The sequence below is a fragment of the Papilio polytes genome, unplaced genomic scaffold, assembly GCF_000836215.1.
Source record: "Papilio polytes unplaced genomic scaffold, Ppol_1.0 DF824269.1, whole genome shotgun sequence".
Taxonomy (NCBI): domain Eukaryota; kingdom Metazoa; phylum Arthropoda; class Insecta; order Lepidoptera; family Papilionidae; genus Papilio; species Papilio polytes.
The window spans coordinates 3,598,525-3,617,529 of record NW_013524935.1 but is presented as its reverse complement, the minus strand read 5'-3'; the positions used below and the strand labels follow the sequence as shown (position 1 = coordinate 3,617,529).

Below are 19,005 nucleotides of genomic sequence, written 5' to 3'. Positions count from 1 at the left end.
GGTATATAACCAATAAATGACTCTTTGCTGCCACCCTGCTGTGTTTTTTTCTCTGGCTGTTTCGGCTCAAGATACCCCTGCTCATCTTATAGTACTATATATACTATATATAACTATATATACTAATATTGTAAATATGATAGATTTGTTATTTTGTATTTTTGTATTAATTTACATAAATAACTCAAAAACTACTCGGTTTATTTCAAAAAATCTTTGACCATTAAAAGCTGCGTTATCTGCAAGTAACATAGGCCACATTTTTAAAATTATTTCTTTAACTTCGGTCTGGTGAAGTGGCGAGCAACAGTTAGTATTTTAAATACGTAAATTTGTATTTTTGTATGTAACGAATAAACTAAAAAACTACTGGACTGGTTTCAAAAATTCATATGCCATTAGAAAGCTATATTATCACTGAGTAACATAGATTATATTAATTACTAGTGCTTGATAGTTTTGACGTAATTCAGTGACAAAATTATGATTGTACTACGTTATCTCGAATTTCTTAATACCCGCTTAGTGTATGTAAAACAGTACATGTCACGGTAGCGATTTGTTATTCAGTTTTGGGGAAACTCAATTGTTGTTATCGTGAAGTGAAAGCAAGACTTCGTATGAATATTCATGAGTTGACAGGAATTGATTTTGCACGGACCGACAGGTCTAATGAAAATTCTGTACACATGTGTAATTAAGTCAAGTTTTCGGTTAACGATTTTCGTTTATAGTGAAAGGTATTTGGATGTTTTAAAGCTTTTGTTATGTTTTCAAATATTGGAAAATGTGATTTTTATATTGGACAAACGAGCAGTTGTCATCGATGCCAATGGACAGCCGTAATATCAGAGGAACTAAATATACATTGTCGACCTTTGAGAATGATTTTTTTTTTATAAGAAAGATAATGTATGACTCATACATTCATAGAATACGATTTGACTTTTTGTTTTGTCTTGATTTTTTGTTTTGTCTTTTTCCTAAGGTTCTAGTAATAAACAGAGAAATCTTTGGCATTCATTTAGTGGTAATTTGGTTTTTAAAAGAGGTAAACCTCTTAACCTCTCCTAACATAAATGTTAGTGAAACATGAAACATAGTCTGTTTTAGTATAGGATAGGATAGGATAGTAGTATAGTATAGGATAGTATAGGATAGATAGTAAAGGATAGTATAGGTATAATAATGTTTCAATAGAATATAACTTACCAAACCATAATAAAAGGTCTGCAAACAAAAAGTTGCGATGACTAATCGTCCAATCATTGTTGTCATCTGAAATGATAAGAAAATACACATGAATGGAAGTAGATCATTCTATTTCAAGATTATAATGAACGTAGACTTTTCTTGTTTACGTCTAGTTGCAGGGATTTATATAATTGTTATGGTTTTACTTATCGTTATCGTAATGAGGTGATTATAAATATTTTTCTATGCTTGCTCAAGTTTATAAATGTTATATTATCTTAAAACCTCTTGGGGTCGAGGGGGATTTTTTAAAGATGAAAACCATTTCTCTTCATGAACATTATAAAAACATGAAGTAGTTACAGAAAAAAGGAACTATTAAGTACAAAAATTTTATATTTCCGCATGGAATTGTAAAAACTTTATTTTATTGTTTACTTGTGTCAAATTATCAATTGCAAATGTCAAAATGACATGACATGATGACAAAGCATGGCAACCTTGCTTCCTTGATGTTGGCAGCAACTTATGGTCTCTTTCCCACATTAGGGTTTTTTGTCCAAATTATTTATCCTCTAAGTTTAATGGTGTGAAAATATATAGCCTAAAGAGTGACGTAAGCGTAAGGCTTTTTATTATAAAAATAATTATTCGAAAATATGCTGTGATTGCTGACATCTTAGGCAACAAAGAAGTGTGTGTTAACGCTTTATTACATTAAGTATAGATGTAAGTACTCGTATAGATAATCCAAAATTATCTCGAAAAAGATTATTTATTTTTAAAAATTCTAATCGCTTTATTAACTTGTATCCATAACAATATAACGTTAAAAAACATGAACAATAACAACAACAATTATATTTGACGCAGTCTGAGATATGGAGATAATTGTTTAATTGGTAATATTGCATAAGTCTCGATTGTCCATGGTTTCGCTTTTTAAATGGCTTGTGAAACACCAAAACGAAAGGAATGTATGAATTGTGGCTTCCTGTATCTATAAAATACACTTATGTAACATTTATCTTTATATTTGAACACTGAGAAATTAATATTGTATTTAGTTAACTAGCTTTCGCCCTCGACTACGTCCGCGAGGTATTAAAAAAAAACCAAGTAGCCTATGTATTCTTCCAGATTAACCTCTACATGTAAACCAAATTATATTAAAATCCGTTCAGCAGTTTAGGCTACAAACTCTAACAAATATCCATCCATCCAAACTTTTACATTTATAATATTAGTATGAAGTATGATTAATTCAAATAATCAATTTAAAACAACCAATTACGTAAGTAGAATTGAAGAACACATCACTCTTCAACATTGATTTAAAATATGACCCATTTTATTAATAAGGCAAAGAAGATGTTGGGCTATTGGGAATCACGTAAACGTAAGGTGCTTGAGCTAGTCTTGTATACCGATAAAGGTATTGATAAAAAAATCTAAAAGGATACTTATTTTCAACTAGCTTTCGCCCGTGACTCCGTACGCGAGGAATTAAAAAAAAAAACAAAAACAATTAGCCTATGTGTTCTTCCAAACTATTCTTTACATTTATGCCAAATTTCGTTGAGATCCCTTCAGCCGTTTGGGCTACAAACTCTAACAAACATCCATCCATCGAAACCTTCGCATTTATAATACTAGTAAGAAAATTAATGGTCGCTCTTTCTAGAGCAGTATTTACCTGATGAATAAATTAATATTATTTGCACATGTTTTTGCGATGTTCTTGACACCGCGTCATCTTGGGTAACGGTAATAAATTCTCCACGAGGAAATAAATTCAATCGCTTTGAGTAGCGAATATTATAAAGTGATTTTTCAACGTACTCGAAAAGATAAAAAAATATATGTAATTTAAAAAATCCTTTTATCAAATGTGCACTAAAAATTTGGATTAAAAACATGATCGTTTACCTAACACAATAAAAAAAACATAAAGAAAAATCTAAATTAAAAAGAAAAAAAAAGAATGTCTCCCAATTTCATGAACCACTACAATTTCATGCTTGCTTAGCACGGGTGGTCAGTTTTTGTTTTATTATTTCAATGTTTTAAAATAATAATAATTTAAATATGGCCTATATTACTCAGTAATAATGTAGCATCCTAATTATGAAAAAAAATTGGAAATAGGTCCAGTAGTTTTTGAGTTTATTGGTAACAAAAGTAATAAATTTTTCATTTAGGAAAAATAATGATAACTGATGTGACGTGATAAACAATTATTTGGAATTGGAAGTAGGAAAATTCTGTCGTTTTGCAGTATTTGATCATTACCACGGTTCTATAAATCTAAACGGGATTCAGTTTTAGGTTTCAATATCGAGTATCGTTGCTCGTTAATTCTAGCCACGGTCTGGGAGTAGGGCAGGCCCTATCTCGACATGGCCCATAAATTGGCCTAGCTGTTGCTAACGGTGCTTTCGAGGAATAGCCTTATCTATTCTAGACTTGTTTAAGTATTTGTACTTCGGAATACCGTTAGATCTCACGCTAATGACACTATGATATATGATTTAATAGGACAGTCCTGTTTAAAAAAAACAAAGATTGAAATACCATAGTTATTGTGCTTCCTGTGCAAATTTAAACTTAAACACTATTTTTTTAATATTATACCAAATCAACTGTCAAATTCATACAGACATACTTCGAATAAAATCTATATACGGAAAACATTTATGTAGAGTCTGAAAGTTTTTAGTTCCGTTCATTTTTTAATTTTAAAGTTAGGTATTGTTAGGTATAAAATTAGTACCGTGCTATAGAATTGGCGCAACTCTAGATTATCGGCATAAACGGCACGTCCCTAGCTGACAGCTGTCAATGTCACTAGAAGTATGGATATATTGGCGCGTAACTTGAGTCTTGACGAGTATTGCTCTGAGTTAAAAGCGACAGTATCAATTAAGTAAGTTGTCTAATAGTTTATATATGTGTATTCAATATTTTTGTAGTATTATTAATTTTTTACGATTATTACGATTATTATGGTCATCCTATCAATTAAGGTTCACAAGTTTTGCGATGTTGATCAACCACTTTATAGACTTGTTTGATTCTTGTTAGTCTGTTGCGGTCATACATATTGAATTACAAACATCCTTGTTTTATTACTTTATGCTACAATACATGTGTAAAGTTTACATTTTATTTTATACTAGTTGTTGCTCCACGTGAAATAAAAAAAAAACATAGCCTATGTTACTCACTGATAAGGTAGCTTTTTAATCGTATAGGAGTTTTTAAAATCTGCCCTGTAGTTTTAGAGTTATTTCAATACACACAAAAATCCAAAAACACCAATTCATTGCCTTTATAATTTTTTGCGCTAAAAATTTAAGTACGTAAACTGATTTCGCTTGTATGATAAAATCTGTTACAGACCGAACTGTTTATCCATTATTTTGTTTATTTTAAAATTACGAGTATATCCTCTATACTATGGAAACCCCAGTTGCCCTGTATAGTATTATTTTAACGACTATATAAAAACCCTTAATAAACTAAAAATAATTTCGTTCGTCTGTTAATATGAAAAACACTGATCAAGAACTGATTCCGATTCAACGTGATTTACTTCTCTACCCAAAAATCCAGTTTCAGGTAAAACAGCTAATAAAGGGTCTCGATCTTATTTCTAAATATATTAACCCAAGTCAAGTAAAAAGATAAAAAACATAATTTATATCGAGAATGTTTTAAGACCGTAACAAGTTTATAATGTCTTGATTTTTAGCTGTTATCTCACCACGTTTTAAGATCTAATCCTTGTCATCATAATGTAGAGATTTAACGGATTTTCTAAAAATTCGCCAATCGGGGGAGTGTTTGATTCACTATTGATGCATTTATAAAACCCCACATGAATAGGATAATGTCATATAGATAAGGAAATACTAGTTTAAATAAACACAAAAGTGTAATTTATACTAATATTATAAATAGGAAAGATTTGTATTTTTGGATTTTTGTAAGCAATCGATTCACGTAAAAACTTGGCCGATTTCAAAAATTATTTCACCATTAGAAAGGTAATTTATCAGTAACATAGGCTACGTTTTCATAATTTTTATTAACGCGGGTGAAGTCGCGAGCAACACCTAATACAATATAAATAAGTGAGGGAATAGACACAATATTTTAGTTTTGATTATTATCTAAAGACAATAGCGTCTCGATTTATATTTTAAGTTTTATGATAAACTAACTTTAGCCTGCGACTCCGTCGGCGTGGAATAAAAAAAAAGTGAATAGCCTAAGTGTTCTTTCAGACTATCCTCTACATATGTGCGAGATTTCATCAAGATCCGTTTAGCCGTTTAGGCTACAAACTCCAACAAACATCCATCCATCTAAACTTTCGTATTTATAATATTATTATAATATAAGATTTGGAATTTATGATGCCTGATGGATGCAAAATATATCTATTTTATGATATAAAAACTCCTAATCTGAAATGAAATCATGATTTCGCACATTAAATCACAAACGGTTGCCTCTAAATCAAGTAAATCATCATTTTAATCATTCACCTAAACGACTTTTGGGTCAACAAACTTTATGATAAATGTTTTGAAAACGACGCTACCAAAACAACGGAATACTGCAAATTTTGTCACATCTAATTATAGAGGTGACCTGCGATGCCTTTGTTTTTATCGATACTGGCAATTTAAAAATCGAATTAAAAAAAAAAAAACAAAAAACGAAACAACAGAATAAATGTCAAAGTTGTGACGCAAAGGCAACTGGAAACATCTAAAACAATTATCACAAAACATTCGGCGGTAATTCCAATAAAGACACCACTAAAATGTTTTATTGCGTAGTAATCACTATTTCAACTATTAATAAATATTACTGTCTAGTAATTATTAATAAATTATCTGTTGCACAGTTTACAATTTCCACTCGAAGTTAATCGAATAATGTTTAACGAAATCCAGATAAAGGCATAGTTTAATTTACGAAAGATTAATTTATTTCTATTGTGTTATTTTCCATATTTTTTGCAACTACATTATTTAGAAGCATTGCATTTTAAGGAATAGAACAGCCAAACGCATCGATCCAATTACGTCAATAACGATAGGAATACAAAAACGATTGAATCACCTAAACGATGGATAAGGTTTTTCGATGCCTTTGTAAAATCTCTAGAGATTGAATATAGGGTTCGTCCGTTAATACGGAATACTTATTAGGTTACATCATTATTGTTAATATTAGATATTTTTGTGGTTATTGTTTTAAATCTATTGTTTATATGTACAAGGGGAATAATTACTTCATCAAACAAATACGCTTTTAGTTAGATGCTAATTAAAACAAATCAATTGACACATTATCTAACGGTACAATGAATAAGAAGTTTGGTTACCTTAGTATAGTTTTATTAATAAGAAAACGGTATCAAAAAAGAACAGGATGTCAAAAAACTGATAAGACTACGATACTACAATAAACAGGATTTTTTGTATGTTTATATGTATTGAAATACCTCAAAAAGTATTCGGCCAATTTTAAAAATTCTACATTAAAAGGCTACATTATCTCTGATTAACTTCTCAGCATTGTTTATTACTATTTTTTTATTTCTGCTTGATCAAAGACGGGACCTAAAGTTAGTGTTAAATAATTTAAAACAACAATTTAGATTATTTTCAGATTTCTGTTCATCTATTAAATGTTTATGATTAAAAAAACAATTGTTTTTTATTGTTTCGTTAGTAACATAAATGTAGGTTAAAATCTAGATGATGTATTTGATTACCATACAAATTCAAATATTACAATGTTTTTAGCTGAACATAAATAAATGAAAAGATTATAAATCATTGCTGTGCAAAAACATGTTTTATTATACACTGCATTAAAGGTAAAATTACCAATAAACCAATATTCATTGTACATAATTTATAAATCAATTAAATTCCTCAATTTTTTTTTCATAATTTCATCGATAAAATTTTAACAATAACACTAGAACATCCCTAATATCGATAAAATACCGCACATTTGATACTTGCAAAAAATGCGTTTCTTACTTACCGTGTCGTCAATCCGCGGATCTAGATCCCGCTGTCACACGGGTGTCCGTAAGCGCTTGCGCAGTAATACTGCCTTCGCGCAGCATCCCTACTGCCTAGAGGATACTGACCCCTCCTTAGTATAAAGGAAATATCAAGAGCTGCTCACAAACCGGTCTAACATTAGATACTAGTTTTATTTTACAGTTTTGTTTTTATTTGTTTTTGTTATCCTTATAAATTATTTAAATTCAGAACTTGTTTAGGTTATTTTAATAATTATAGTGTCACTTTTAGTTGAATAATAAATTAATTAAAGTTATGCATTAATTAATTATAATATTAACAGTATATAGACGATCTGGGTAACGATAACTGGTGTGTATACCTTATACGAGTGGGAAAAGGACAGCGAGATAATGAATACTTACGAGTCGAATGAGATAGAGAGATAAAGAGTGTTTCAATGAAGTGAATTAAAACATTATTTTTAGAATGTTGTATCATCTCTGTAGATTTCCCCAATCAGGACAAACACTGTTCGCGGTTGTTGACCACGGTAAAGCATACACAGGTAAAATTTAGCCGACCCGACCGCAGAATACTAAACTGACCTGTACTTGACTTTGTATAAAAATGAGAGTAGGCGTATTAAAAACAAAAGTTTGATTCGTCCTGGAAATGAATACCATTTTTATAAACCAAAATATACATATCATCATCATCCACTTGCCCTTATCCCTTACGGAGGGTCGGCACAGTATGTGCTGCTCTTCCATACATCTCTATCAGCCGTCATATCTGAACCCACTCCTTTCTTAAGCATATCCTCTTTCACACAATCCATCCATAATTTCTTCGGTCTTCCTCTTCCTTTGTAGCCATCCACATTCAATCTTAACACTTTCAGGTTTATGTCCCCATCGTTTCGTCGCATAACATGTCCTTACCAGGCTATCCTTTTGCTTCTCAATTTCTCCACTACTGGCGCTACTTTTAAACTTCCTCTAATGTACACATTCTTATATATACTGAAACGAATGTTATTTCCTTTCGTTAGCGTCGCTTACAATCTGACAGATACAAGTCATTTGTAAGGCATTTTAAATGAGGTTTCAGTATTCGGCTGTTACACATTATTTAGTTAAATACGTGTTTTAACATCTGCAGTTGATTGATATTATGAACGTCAACGTTATATGTATCAATTCAGTGTTTTCTGTCTCAAGTATATACTTTTCTTGTTATATTAAACTAATAATGGTTATTTAAATTCTGTCACCAACTTTTTTTATTAAATAAAATCTCAGATACCTAACTATAAAACTTTCATTACAACTTTACTAATTATTGAGCAGTACACTAATAATTGTTATTTACATAGGTAATCTATACTAAAAGATTTGTATTTTTGTATGTATTGAAATAACTCAAAAAGTACGAGGCTAATTTTAAAAAATTCTTTCACTATTAAAAATCTACGTAATCAGTGAGTAAAATAGACTAAGGCATTTTTTATCTATATACGGACGAAGTCTAGTCATTAGTAAATTCGTAAAAGCATAATTAATAAAACTCGAATTATAAATAACAGAAACATTTATTGAAGCTATTTATTCGTAATCACTAAGTAAATAAGTATCACCGTGAACTTCATGTACAAAGTTCTGTCCATTTTCCGTCTTGGTATTTTCGCTTCGAAACTTATGTGATTCTTCAAAGTCATCTGTTCTAAATACATGTTTATCATCATTACAATCATGTTTATTAAATAACTTTGTTATTTTATTATAAATACCTTTCGATATACCATAAATGTAATCTTTTATACCAAGTTTATGTACATGACTGTCTCCCCAATTTAAAGGTGTGTTTGGTGGATCGTCATACTCGGCTTTCACGTGTAGTATACTATATGAGTTTTTTTTACCTTTACCTTCATTGGGATTATTTAAATCGTTACTTTCAGAATTACTGTCTGGTTTTTCTGTAGGACGTTGAACGTTTAAACTTGCATTGTTTAAAGGTCTTGGTGTAGAGAAATTCGTAAATATCGGACCGAATTTGGTGCTAGGATTTGGGATATCGTCAACATCTTCAGTTACCTCGTATGTTGCTGTTTTCGGTGTGGTGTTGTTTTTATTTTGTTCAATTGGTTTTACATTATTTTCTTTTCGTGTGTCCACGTCGTCGTAGGAATAATCGTAATCGTCGTCATCATAGAAGCTATCGTTTGGTAAATCTTCCTTATTTATTCGATAGGCTAGTACGTGACTGCTGAATATAACCTGAAATAAATAGTACTAAGTGAAAATTTGGTAAGACACCAATGACTTGGGATTTTAAACACTTGACTTGTGGTTTGACTTCCACAATGTTCCAAATTACTAAAATATCTACATAAAACGCGAATTTTTGATATCAGAAGTCCATAGCTTTAAATCGGTAGTTGATGATCCGATTAGATGTTTACATGCGGTTGGACAAATCATTAGCTAATAGAAAAAGATAAAGGGTCACTGGATGAGTATAAAACAACAAATTGATATTAAAAAAGTACAAATTTTCATTAGTGAAATATACAGAAAGTATACTGAAAGAAATATAAAAGCCTTACAGTGGAAGAAGGAAAAATGACAAGGTGAATTTTAGACATGAATGTGGTGGAAGCGCTTTATGTATAATTTTTATTGACTACTAAGCAAGGGCGGATCCAGCTTAGGCGCCAGGAGGGGTCACATAGTCGAGGTCACCAACCAGCTCAGGGGGGGGGTGTCATGTTCCCCATGACTCCCCCCCTGGATCCGCCTTTGCTACTAAGTATTATTTATCAATTGATTCAGATACGTAACAGCTCATGAATTATTAACTCAATTAGTGTAGTCCGAAGTTAGGTTAAATCGTGTCCGTCTAGCAATAGCCTTCGCGCGCCGTGACTCAACTTGACAAGGAATTCTCTCAGGACACGATTCTCAGAAAGACTATAATATCTTGGTATGTTCTTCAATTAATATGTTCAAGCGAAGGTAGAGTTTTGTAATTAATTCCCATTTCCTTGATTTTTATTATTGTTAATTGGATACATGGGGTTCCACTTTTATATCTATACTAATATTATAATGAGGAAAACTTTGTTTTGATTGTAATGAATAGGCTCAAAAATTACTGGGCCGATTTTAAAAATTCTTTCACCGTTAGAAAGGTTATTTATCTGTGAGAAACATAGGTATATTTTTTCATTTATTTAAATTAAATTTCACGCGGACGGAGTCGCGTCAAAAGCTACTTGTATAATAAATGACATTTACATAGAAAGCGCTCCTATAACGCTGTTGATGGATCCGCGTTGTAGTAGAGAGCGTTATAGAGAGGTTTACTGTAGTCCAACAAAAGAATGGTGATACAGACATTGCTTTTGATTGATTATGTCGGAAAATATGTAAAACCTACATACGAGGTCGCTAGAGGACTATTATAATTTAGTTTCACTTATGCCCACTAGGTCAACTTGTTGGTCTATAACTAAAAAAATACGTGTCGCAAAAAATTCTGTCAAAATACTATTAAAATGAGGATATATTTAAATTGTTTCTTCTTTCTTACTCATTGGTGCAAACTTTTTTTTTTAAATAGCAAACTTTTGGAAAGAAATATTTGAAATCAAACATCCTCAAAATGTCACTGAACTGTACATGTATACTAATGTTATAAAGAGGAAAGATTGGTGTTTATGTATTCTGTACGTATTGTAATAACCCAAAAACTACTGGGCCGATTTTAAAAATTATTTCACAAATAAAAAGCTACGTTATTACTAAGTAACATAGACTATGTTTTTATTATTTTTTTTTCACGCGGGCGAAGTCGCGAGCAACAGTTAGCGTAAAGATGAAATGCATGAATATTTGTGTTCATTCAGCATTTACATTTACAAACCACCAATTTTTAATTTCTAGTTTCGGTTCTAATATTCTGTTTCAAGTTATACTTTTTCTTTATAAATTAACAGTCATTCTGAGTCACAGCACACTCCTTAATGACTGGAACTCTACTGCATTTGTCACACTACATTTGGTTGAGTAATATTGTCCTTCTTATTGATTTAATCATATTTCTTTTTTTTTCGATGAAACGATGGGGACATAAACCTTTGTACTTAACACTTTCTGTGTTAAGATTGAATGTGGATGGCTCCAAAGGTAGAGGAAGACCGAAGAAAGTATGGATGGTATGTGTGAAAGAGGATATGCTTAAGAAAGGAGTGGATTCAGATATGACGGCTGATAGAGATGTATGGAAGAGCAGCACATACTGTGCCGACCCTCCGTAAGGGATAAGGGCAAGCGGATGATGATGATAATTTTTTTTGTTTTTATTGTGTTATGTTATGTTGTTATTACTAGGGTACAACTTATATAGTACTAACTATATCTTAAAGGCTTAAGAAAATTTGAATGTGTACGTATGAGGTTCTGAGGAAGAGTTTCGTAATAGTAACATACTTCTAATGTGATTTTTTAATTTAAAGTCAAAAAAATACTAATTTTATATAAAAGGACATTTCAAGAAAGCAATATGGCTAACAGACGATATTTTCTCAAAATCGTATTTCATTTAATTTCTTCTTATCCATAAACAATGGTATTAAATTGCCTTCGAGATTGTTCTGTTTTTATATACATTTTTAAGTACTTTTGATAATCTTAATGCTGCGTCGCGAAACGAACAAAAACGGAAGTCCTTCATACTCTTATGACTTCCGAACCCTTGAAATATAAATCCGATTCGGTCGGTATTAAGCAATATTATAGCGAAACATTTACCTTAAAATAAGAACTGGGATTCAAACATTTAGGGCATGCGCACCTTTGACTATCGCATAACTGTTGTCTCGCTTTGCTTAGTTGTGCAACTAAACAGTTGAATGGGCTGCGAAACAATCGACAATCAACAATCGCAGAACAGTTGTGTGATAGTTTAGTCCACGGTATACCGTTCTTAGTAGCTTTTAATAACTACACAGTCTACAAGGTAAGAGATCCAGGAGCCGCTACTAATATTAAAAAAAAAACAGAGACGAATTAAGTACCTCCTTCTTTTGGTAAGTCGGTCAAAAAGAGGAAATATTTGATTGTTTGTTGCTCCGAAACTGTTAAACCGACTTAAAAAAACAATACGCGATTATTAGACTACATTGTAAATGATAGTTTTTATTTTACTTTAAGGTGAAGGGTATGGACATGACAGAAAATGTTTTGCTACCCATCTGAAGCAGGAAGACGTCGCTGTCTACATAAATTCTCGATTTATTGAAAATTGGACCTTTTTTATAACTGATTCAAATCATTTTCCCATGACAATGATTGTTTGTAATAGTGAGTTACTGTACTGTGTCTATTTTGGGAATATAAGGGACAGTAATACGCTAGTAGTAGTAGTAGTAGTAGTAGTAGTAGCTATATAATAATATAGTAATACTCATACGCTAAGGTTTTGAAATACATTGTTGAGTTTTTATTACAAAATAACATCTATTGTTATCGATAATTAAAAGGTAAACAAGATTTTTAATTAACTTTAGTTTGTATTTACATCATATTTAAAAAGATAAAAATCTATCTGGAAGATAAGAATAATGTTTAGTTTTGTTACAAAAAAATTGAATAGCAGTATCTAAATAAATATCTTAGTTTTTGTTTGATTTTAAAAGTACAAAAAAACAATGCGCTTTACGTTACCGGTGAGTTACTACCGATATTTTTTATATAAATCATATCATCCTTGTCTATTTATTACAAAAAAGAGAGATAGCAATAAGTTTTTGTTCATATTTTTCATCAGTGGAAACACACTGATATACCGAAATCATTTCATTAGTCAAAGACACTATGCCGAAAGTAGCGGATACTCCTTTTATTACAAATTTCAGGAATAATTTATGTAATTAACACTTATAAAGCTGGTCAGATAAGTAATCGATTTGGTTTTAATATTGATACAAAAATTAGTAAAAGCCTTTTTGAAGAAGTGTGTTAATGTAATTTAGGTAAAAAAACAATTAAATGAAATTTTAGTAGCTTATATTAAACATATAAAGTAAAAAAAGACTAAATTATTGTATAAACTACGTATGTACAGCAATAAAGAGGATTAAGTATTCATTGAAAGCTTGAAAAAAAACCTAAATAAAAAACATACTTACAGCGAAACAAAGTAAAATTCTACAATCCATATTGCGAACTAATCCAATCAGTGAGGCAATTAAACCGCCTTTTATCAGCTCCTAACACCGACTGAGCACCAAGCCAATTGCCCCGGAGTTCCGCAAAAAGTGCGGGCTTTTTATCGCATCAAATAAATAGTGTTTTCACTACGAACTCGTGTAGGAAACGACAACGAGAAGTAAATAAATCGACGTTTTTATAACATCCTTGATGATTCAGAACGGGCACCGGATTCGTAGGCGCGGAGTCCTTTGTTATTATTCATTACTTACCTTAGGGCTGTCAATTTTATGTAAAGCAGACCACAAATATGCGGCATAAAATAGTTAAGTAATAGAAAACAGTAAACAGTGACTTGTCAACCCTAGACTCATTGGTGTACGACAAAATAACATTGAGTTGTCACTTGTTTCACATCCACACTGTGACAAATACATCGCTGTCCCACTTGAAAAATGCAGTCTAGTTGAGAAAGGTGGCAACCCTGTTTAGGCCTCACATATAATTTGCGTGTTAGAATAGTCATATATACTAGGTTTTATCCATAACAACATTATAGAAGCAAACGCTCTCTTCTAAACAACTGAACGGCGAGCGCACGGCATCATTTATTATACCAATATTAGCAAATGAACTACCCTCACTTGTAATAAAAGGGATAACATCAAAAAACATTACGCATAAATTCAAACAATATATATCTACTTAAGCCATGGAAACGCTCTTGTAAAACGACTAAAGTTTATTCAGCGTTTACTATAGTTTTAGGTTAATTTTGTGTTGTTAAAAACAAAATAAAATAAAAAAGGAATAGAATTTCCTATTCCACATTCTAGAGGAAAAATCCGAAACACCAAGCATCTAAATTGGTTCAACCGTTTAAACTATACCACATAATACACACAAACTAACATTCCCGCAAAAAATTACTTTATTTAGCCCATAAATGTACTAAACATACGTTTTGTTTTCCATAACTCTATCCATTATTTAACATGTAAATAATCGTCCTGTATAATGTTAAATTACGTTTCATAGAACTAAATTGTATAACATTATTGTCACAAGTCACAAAGCTTATCTGAATGTAAAACGACAACGGACAAGTTTAGGCCTTTGAGCCTCTCTCGCGGACAAACGAACGACCCTTTCTGAATTTGTTAGCAAAGTTTTCCATTTGTTATATTGCTGGTAAATACGGGACCGATGTTAAGTTTTATTTGATATCGTTATTTTAAGCACGTAATTTATATTAGACTCCCTTGACTTAGCAAAAGTAGATAGATAAATAAAATATAACCTAGACTCACTCTCTCACACTAAGAATTGATTTTAGAAAGTAATTTATAAATAGGTATAAAACTTAACTGCAAAAATGTCTGAAATTAACAAGTAGTCTAGTAGTCCAAAAGACTAATCAAGTGGTCCATTGAAAACGAGGTTATTGCCATATACAAAGATAGTTTTATCAGTCTTAGTGAAGATTTAGTTTAATATAAGTCTCCCGATAACCTTTTAACAATCCAGTGTGCGGTAATTAGCGTAACCTTTAATACATAGTGTTAAAGTAAAGAAAATTTCAATTATATTACAGTTTTAAAATTTAAAGGAAAGGTTATCGTCTAAACGAAAGATCTAGTCCATAAGTCTATCAATAAAGATAATGAAAGACATACGATGTCCGGCTAATGGGAGAGTAAACTCGTTGCGGTTAAACCTATAGCACACAGATGTTAAAGCGATCCGAGACCGAAGCGAAGTAATCCAAACTATTGTGAAATTCATTCATTAAAATGGAACTATTAGCAAAAGGAATCGATGTTGTAACATTGGCGTTAGTTAAAATTTATTTTGCTTATCGCTTTCATGTCTGTGTACTACAGGTCTTATAACGCAGTGGACGGTCCCCAGCTGTTTATCTCCTATATAGAACGTGGAAGTTAACTTAATTGCTATCATATTGAACTTTTATAAAGCCTTTTATATGAAGTGGAATTTTTCATCAATAAGTCCCACACAGTCTCACATGATGCTGAAAGAACACGAATCGACATACCTTTTCAAATATTGCGCGAAGTTGAAATAATACATGTGAAAAATATTGCCCTTGTATCAACAAAGCAAAATCACGATAATTCTAGTTGAAATAGTTTATTATGTTGAATGAATTTATTAACTTTCATTGGTAGTTATCTGTACTATTCTATAGTACCTACATAGGTCTTTATCTCAGACCCTTTCCAAATTCCTAAGGACCCATTTCCCGATTTTTAACGCTTAGTAGAATCATTTTTAACTGCCTTTTGAGTGTTACAAACATCTATTCTCGAAATATTTGTACAAAGTTATAAGCTACTGAACCGACTTCATTTCGATGTAACATGGGATTTTGATTACTTATAAGTCCGGGAGAAAAACCAGAAAGTGTTAAGATTGAATATTAAGATTGAATATGGATGGCTACAAAGGTAGAGGAAGACCGGAGAAAGTATGAATGGATTGTGTTAAAGAGGATAGGCTTAAAAAGGAAGTATATTCAGATGTGTCGACTGATAGAGATGTAGGGAAGAGTAGCACATACTGTGCCGACCCTGCGTAGAGACAGAGGCAAGTTGATGATGATAAAGAAGTACAAGTTGCTATTATAAAAAAACAAAAAACATTTATGTAATTCAACTAGAAACAGCGAACAGGTCTTATTACAATTTCAAAGTTCTCTAAACTATTCTCAGAGGTAGAGTAAACTTGTCGGCTACGGCTTTGATGTTAGAATCCACTTATAAAGTGTTGCCTGTCTAGTCTGAAACTGAATGGGATTCGGTTGTTGGAACTAAGGCCGTCGAGTCTAACAATGTTAGCTTACATCTAAACAAACTCTAGCTTCATATTGTTTGTTTATATCATTAAAATATAAAAGTTCAAAGATGAGTCTAATGAGAATTGTTTGTCACAAAAGAAAACCAGTGTCAGATATTGGTTGCTCGAATGTTTTTTTTTTATCTAAAATATTTTTTAATTGATAGAATATAATTCGACGTGTAATCACTTAAGATAGCACTGTACCAGAAAGCTTCTAGTTGAAGCACATTAGATAATAATAAATCCAAATTAAGGTGACATCAATTTCCTCCGTACAACAGAAATATAACCTCCAAATGGTAACCATGGCAACGGATACGGCGCGCGCAACCAGTCTCCCCGAAACTTTGGAAGGGTCCAGTCGCGTTTTGTGTGAAATAAACAAAAAAACTGTAAACAGTACGTCAAAATACCTTTAATAACTGACAATTTAAATAAATTATTAAAGTAGAATTGTATTTTTAGTGATGGAAATTGATTTCAACTTAAGTTTGGCTTACAGATATGTTTTTTAAGTACAGTTAAGTGTAATATTTCGTCGTGTTATGGTAGTAGCAGGTGCAAGGAAATCTCGATGGCCGAGAACGTTAGTTGCGGGGCTGTAAGTACTTATTTAATTTAAAAACATATTAAAGTTAGAAACGAATTTTTAATGAAAACGTTTTATAATTATCATAAACTTTGTGTTTGTTTATTATATTGAGATACTTTAACTACAGTTATGTTAGAAATTGTTAATTAGCCCTGTGAAGAATTTTAAATACGCCGAGTGCGTTAATTTAAGAGGTCGGATAACTTAATAAGTTATAAGACCGTTTCTTAAAATAGAAATAATTTTATTGAATATTAAGACATTAACAATTACAATAACAGTTATACCAACTAAAAGATAAATACGATTTGTGGTTAATATACGATTAATCGAGTGATGCCCACACTAGGCAATGCCTGTATCGTGGGCATCGAAAACAGCAGGAAAAATTTTTTCATTCAATTATTACTAAAAACCTACGCTTACGGCGTTTCGGTATAATTCATGAATTATATATTGCTCCAGTACAAATGAAAAATAAATATGCAAGATGGTATATGGTATGGTATATAAAATAAGATGTAACAATGAAACTAAATACTTGAATGAGAATAAATAATATATGTTATATATGTATGTAATATCTATGTTATATATATATATGTATGTATGTAATAAATATTTATATTTATATTTATTTAGAAATAAATACAATTAATTTAATTGCCACTTAATTGAATAAATAATTTACAGCGATTTATAAGATTTGTATTTGTATAGAACAAACCTTTTAAAATTAATATCAAATTGATATTGTATGTAAAGTATTATAATTTTTGTTTATTTTTAACTACATTTTAAAAGTACTTACTTTCGTATACAGGCAGAACAATAGGTTTATTAAAATCCTAGAAATAATTCTCGTAAATTGTGTTCCATTGTAATTGAATATGATAAATCTGATAATTTGCATTCCAACATTAAATAACAAGCGGTTAAACTAATTTTATTACAGCGTATTGATTTTTACTTGACTGTAAATGGATAAATCCAGAATTCCGTTACAAAATAACGGTTTATATAAAAAGCTGATTGATATGAGTACGTTATATTGATGGTAACTAAAATTGTATAAAAGCAGTAAAGTTTGGATCACTGTTTCTCAACCACTGTGCCGCGGCACTTTTGTGTGCCGCCAAATTCCAAGTGTGCCGCCAAACTTTACATATTTTTGTCATAAACTATTTATGCAATGTGTTGTAGTAAGTAAATCTTTTCTTTTTATTTGTGTACCGCCAAATTTTGAAATCGATAAATATGTGCCCCAACAAAAGAAAGGTTGAGAATCACTGGTTTAGATGATGCCCATTAGTTTGGAAAAGATTTATTACATTGTTTGCCCTCATTTTTTTTTATCCCAGACTTGATCGATCAGAGGCCTAGTTTCAAAAAGCTATAGCCCATTTAACTCTATGCGAAAACATTTTTAAAATGGACATAAATTGCATTCACGTCGAGTTTGATTAAACGATAACACTGTGACCTCTAGTAACATGTGATTTTGAAGACTAAATCGGATTTGATGATATTCTCCGGAGTGTCATTATGGTATAGTCAATGCGGAGAGCTGGTTCGTTTCTCTGGAGATTACGGGACTCTCTCCAGTCACTAAGGATGACCACCGAAGGGGTTTTAGTGGACCTAAAAGGCAAGGTATGAAAAAACAAAACAACAAACTTGTGATATTTGACATTGACAGTGTGGAACTCATGAGCTGTCATAATTTAGTTTGTCTTATACCTGGTCAGATATCCTTGTCGGTGTATAGTCTATGTTACTAATAATCTTGCCAAAACTATAGATCAAAAAGTTTACAAACTATATTTATTCTACACGTGATCATTTATGCGACTTTGATATTCTGTGAACGAACTTTTAAAGCATATTTCCATGCAAATATGAAATGAAGTCCGCGACAAATAGAGCTATGATACGGTTGAAAATTGCGACACAAATAGATCAGTTTGAGCGGGAATGAAACTTCATTAGCATCAAAACTCTGACACAAAATGTTCGATAATATCGTACCAATGGTTGCATATTCCTGACGAGATACTTTCTGTTTGAAATTCCACTGCTCCCGTCA

At 31.4% G+C, this 19,005-nt stretch overlaps 3 protein-coding genes across 4 annotated transcripts in view; 1 reads left to right on the top strand and 2 right to left on the bottom strand.

The window, feature by feature from the left end:
- The window catches only part of LOC106109712 (putative cyclin-dependent serine/threonine-protein kinase DDB_G0272797/DDB_G0274007), a 13,513-nt gene extending 6,141 nt beyond the window's left edge, over positions 1-7,372 (bottom strand). For both annotated transcript variants that reach the window (XM_013291315.1, XM_013291322.1), the window contains exons 1-2: positions 7,267-7,372; positions 1,213-1,278 (exon numbers count right to left, since the gene is read on the bottom strand). In XM_013291315.1, coding sequence (XP_013146769.1) covers positions 1,213-1,278 — 66 coding nt within the window. In that variant the 5' untranslated portion in view covers positions 7,267-7,372. The remainder of the gene's footprint in view (positions 1-1,212; positions 1,279-7,266) is intronic.
- A 1,482-nt stretch (positions 7,373-8,854) lies between these two features.
- LOC106107055 lies at positions 8,855-13,642 on the bottom strand. Its single transcript, XM_013287745.1, has 2 exons — positions 13,447-13,642; positions 8,855-9,532 (listed from the first exon to the last, which is right to left on the bottom strand). Exons 1-2 carry the CDS (start codon positions 13,474-13,476, stop codon positions 8,858-8,860), a joined length of 705 nt encoding a protein of 234 aa, XP_013143199.1. The 5' UTR covers positions 13,477-13,642; the 3' UTR covers positions 8,855-8,857.
- A 3,010-nt stretch (positions 13,643-16,652) lies between these two features.
- The window catches only part of LOC106109478 (calcium/calmodulin-dependent protein kinase kinase 2), a 60,991-nt gene continuing 58,638 nt past the window's right edge, over positions 16,653-19,005 (top strand). The window contains exon 1 of the mRNA XM_013290994.1: positions 16,653-16,928. Coding sequence (XP_013146448.1) covers positions 16,902-16,928 — 27 coding nt within the window. The 5' untranslated portion in view covers positions 16,653-16,901. The remainder of the gene's footprint in view (positions 16,929-19,005) is intronic.

Excerpts from the sequence above, each read along its gene's own strand:
- LOC106107055 (XM_013287745.1), bottom strand. The coding sequence starts at position 13,476 with ATGGATTGTAGAATTTTACTTTGTTTCGCT. Across the intron at positions 9,533-13,446 it reads GAATTTTACTTTGTTTCGCT|GTTATATTCAGCAGTCACGT; the intron begins GTAAGTATGTTT and ends TATTTATTTCAG.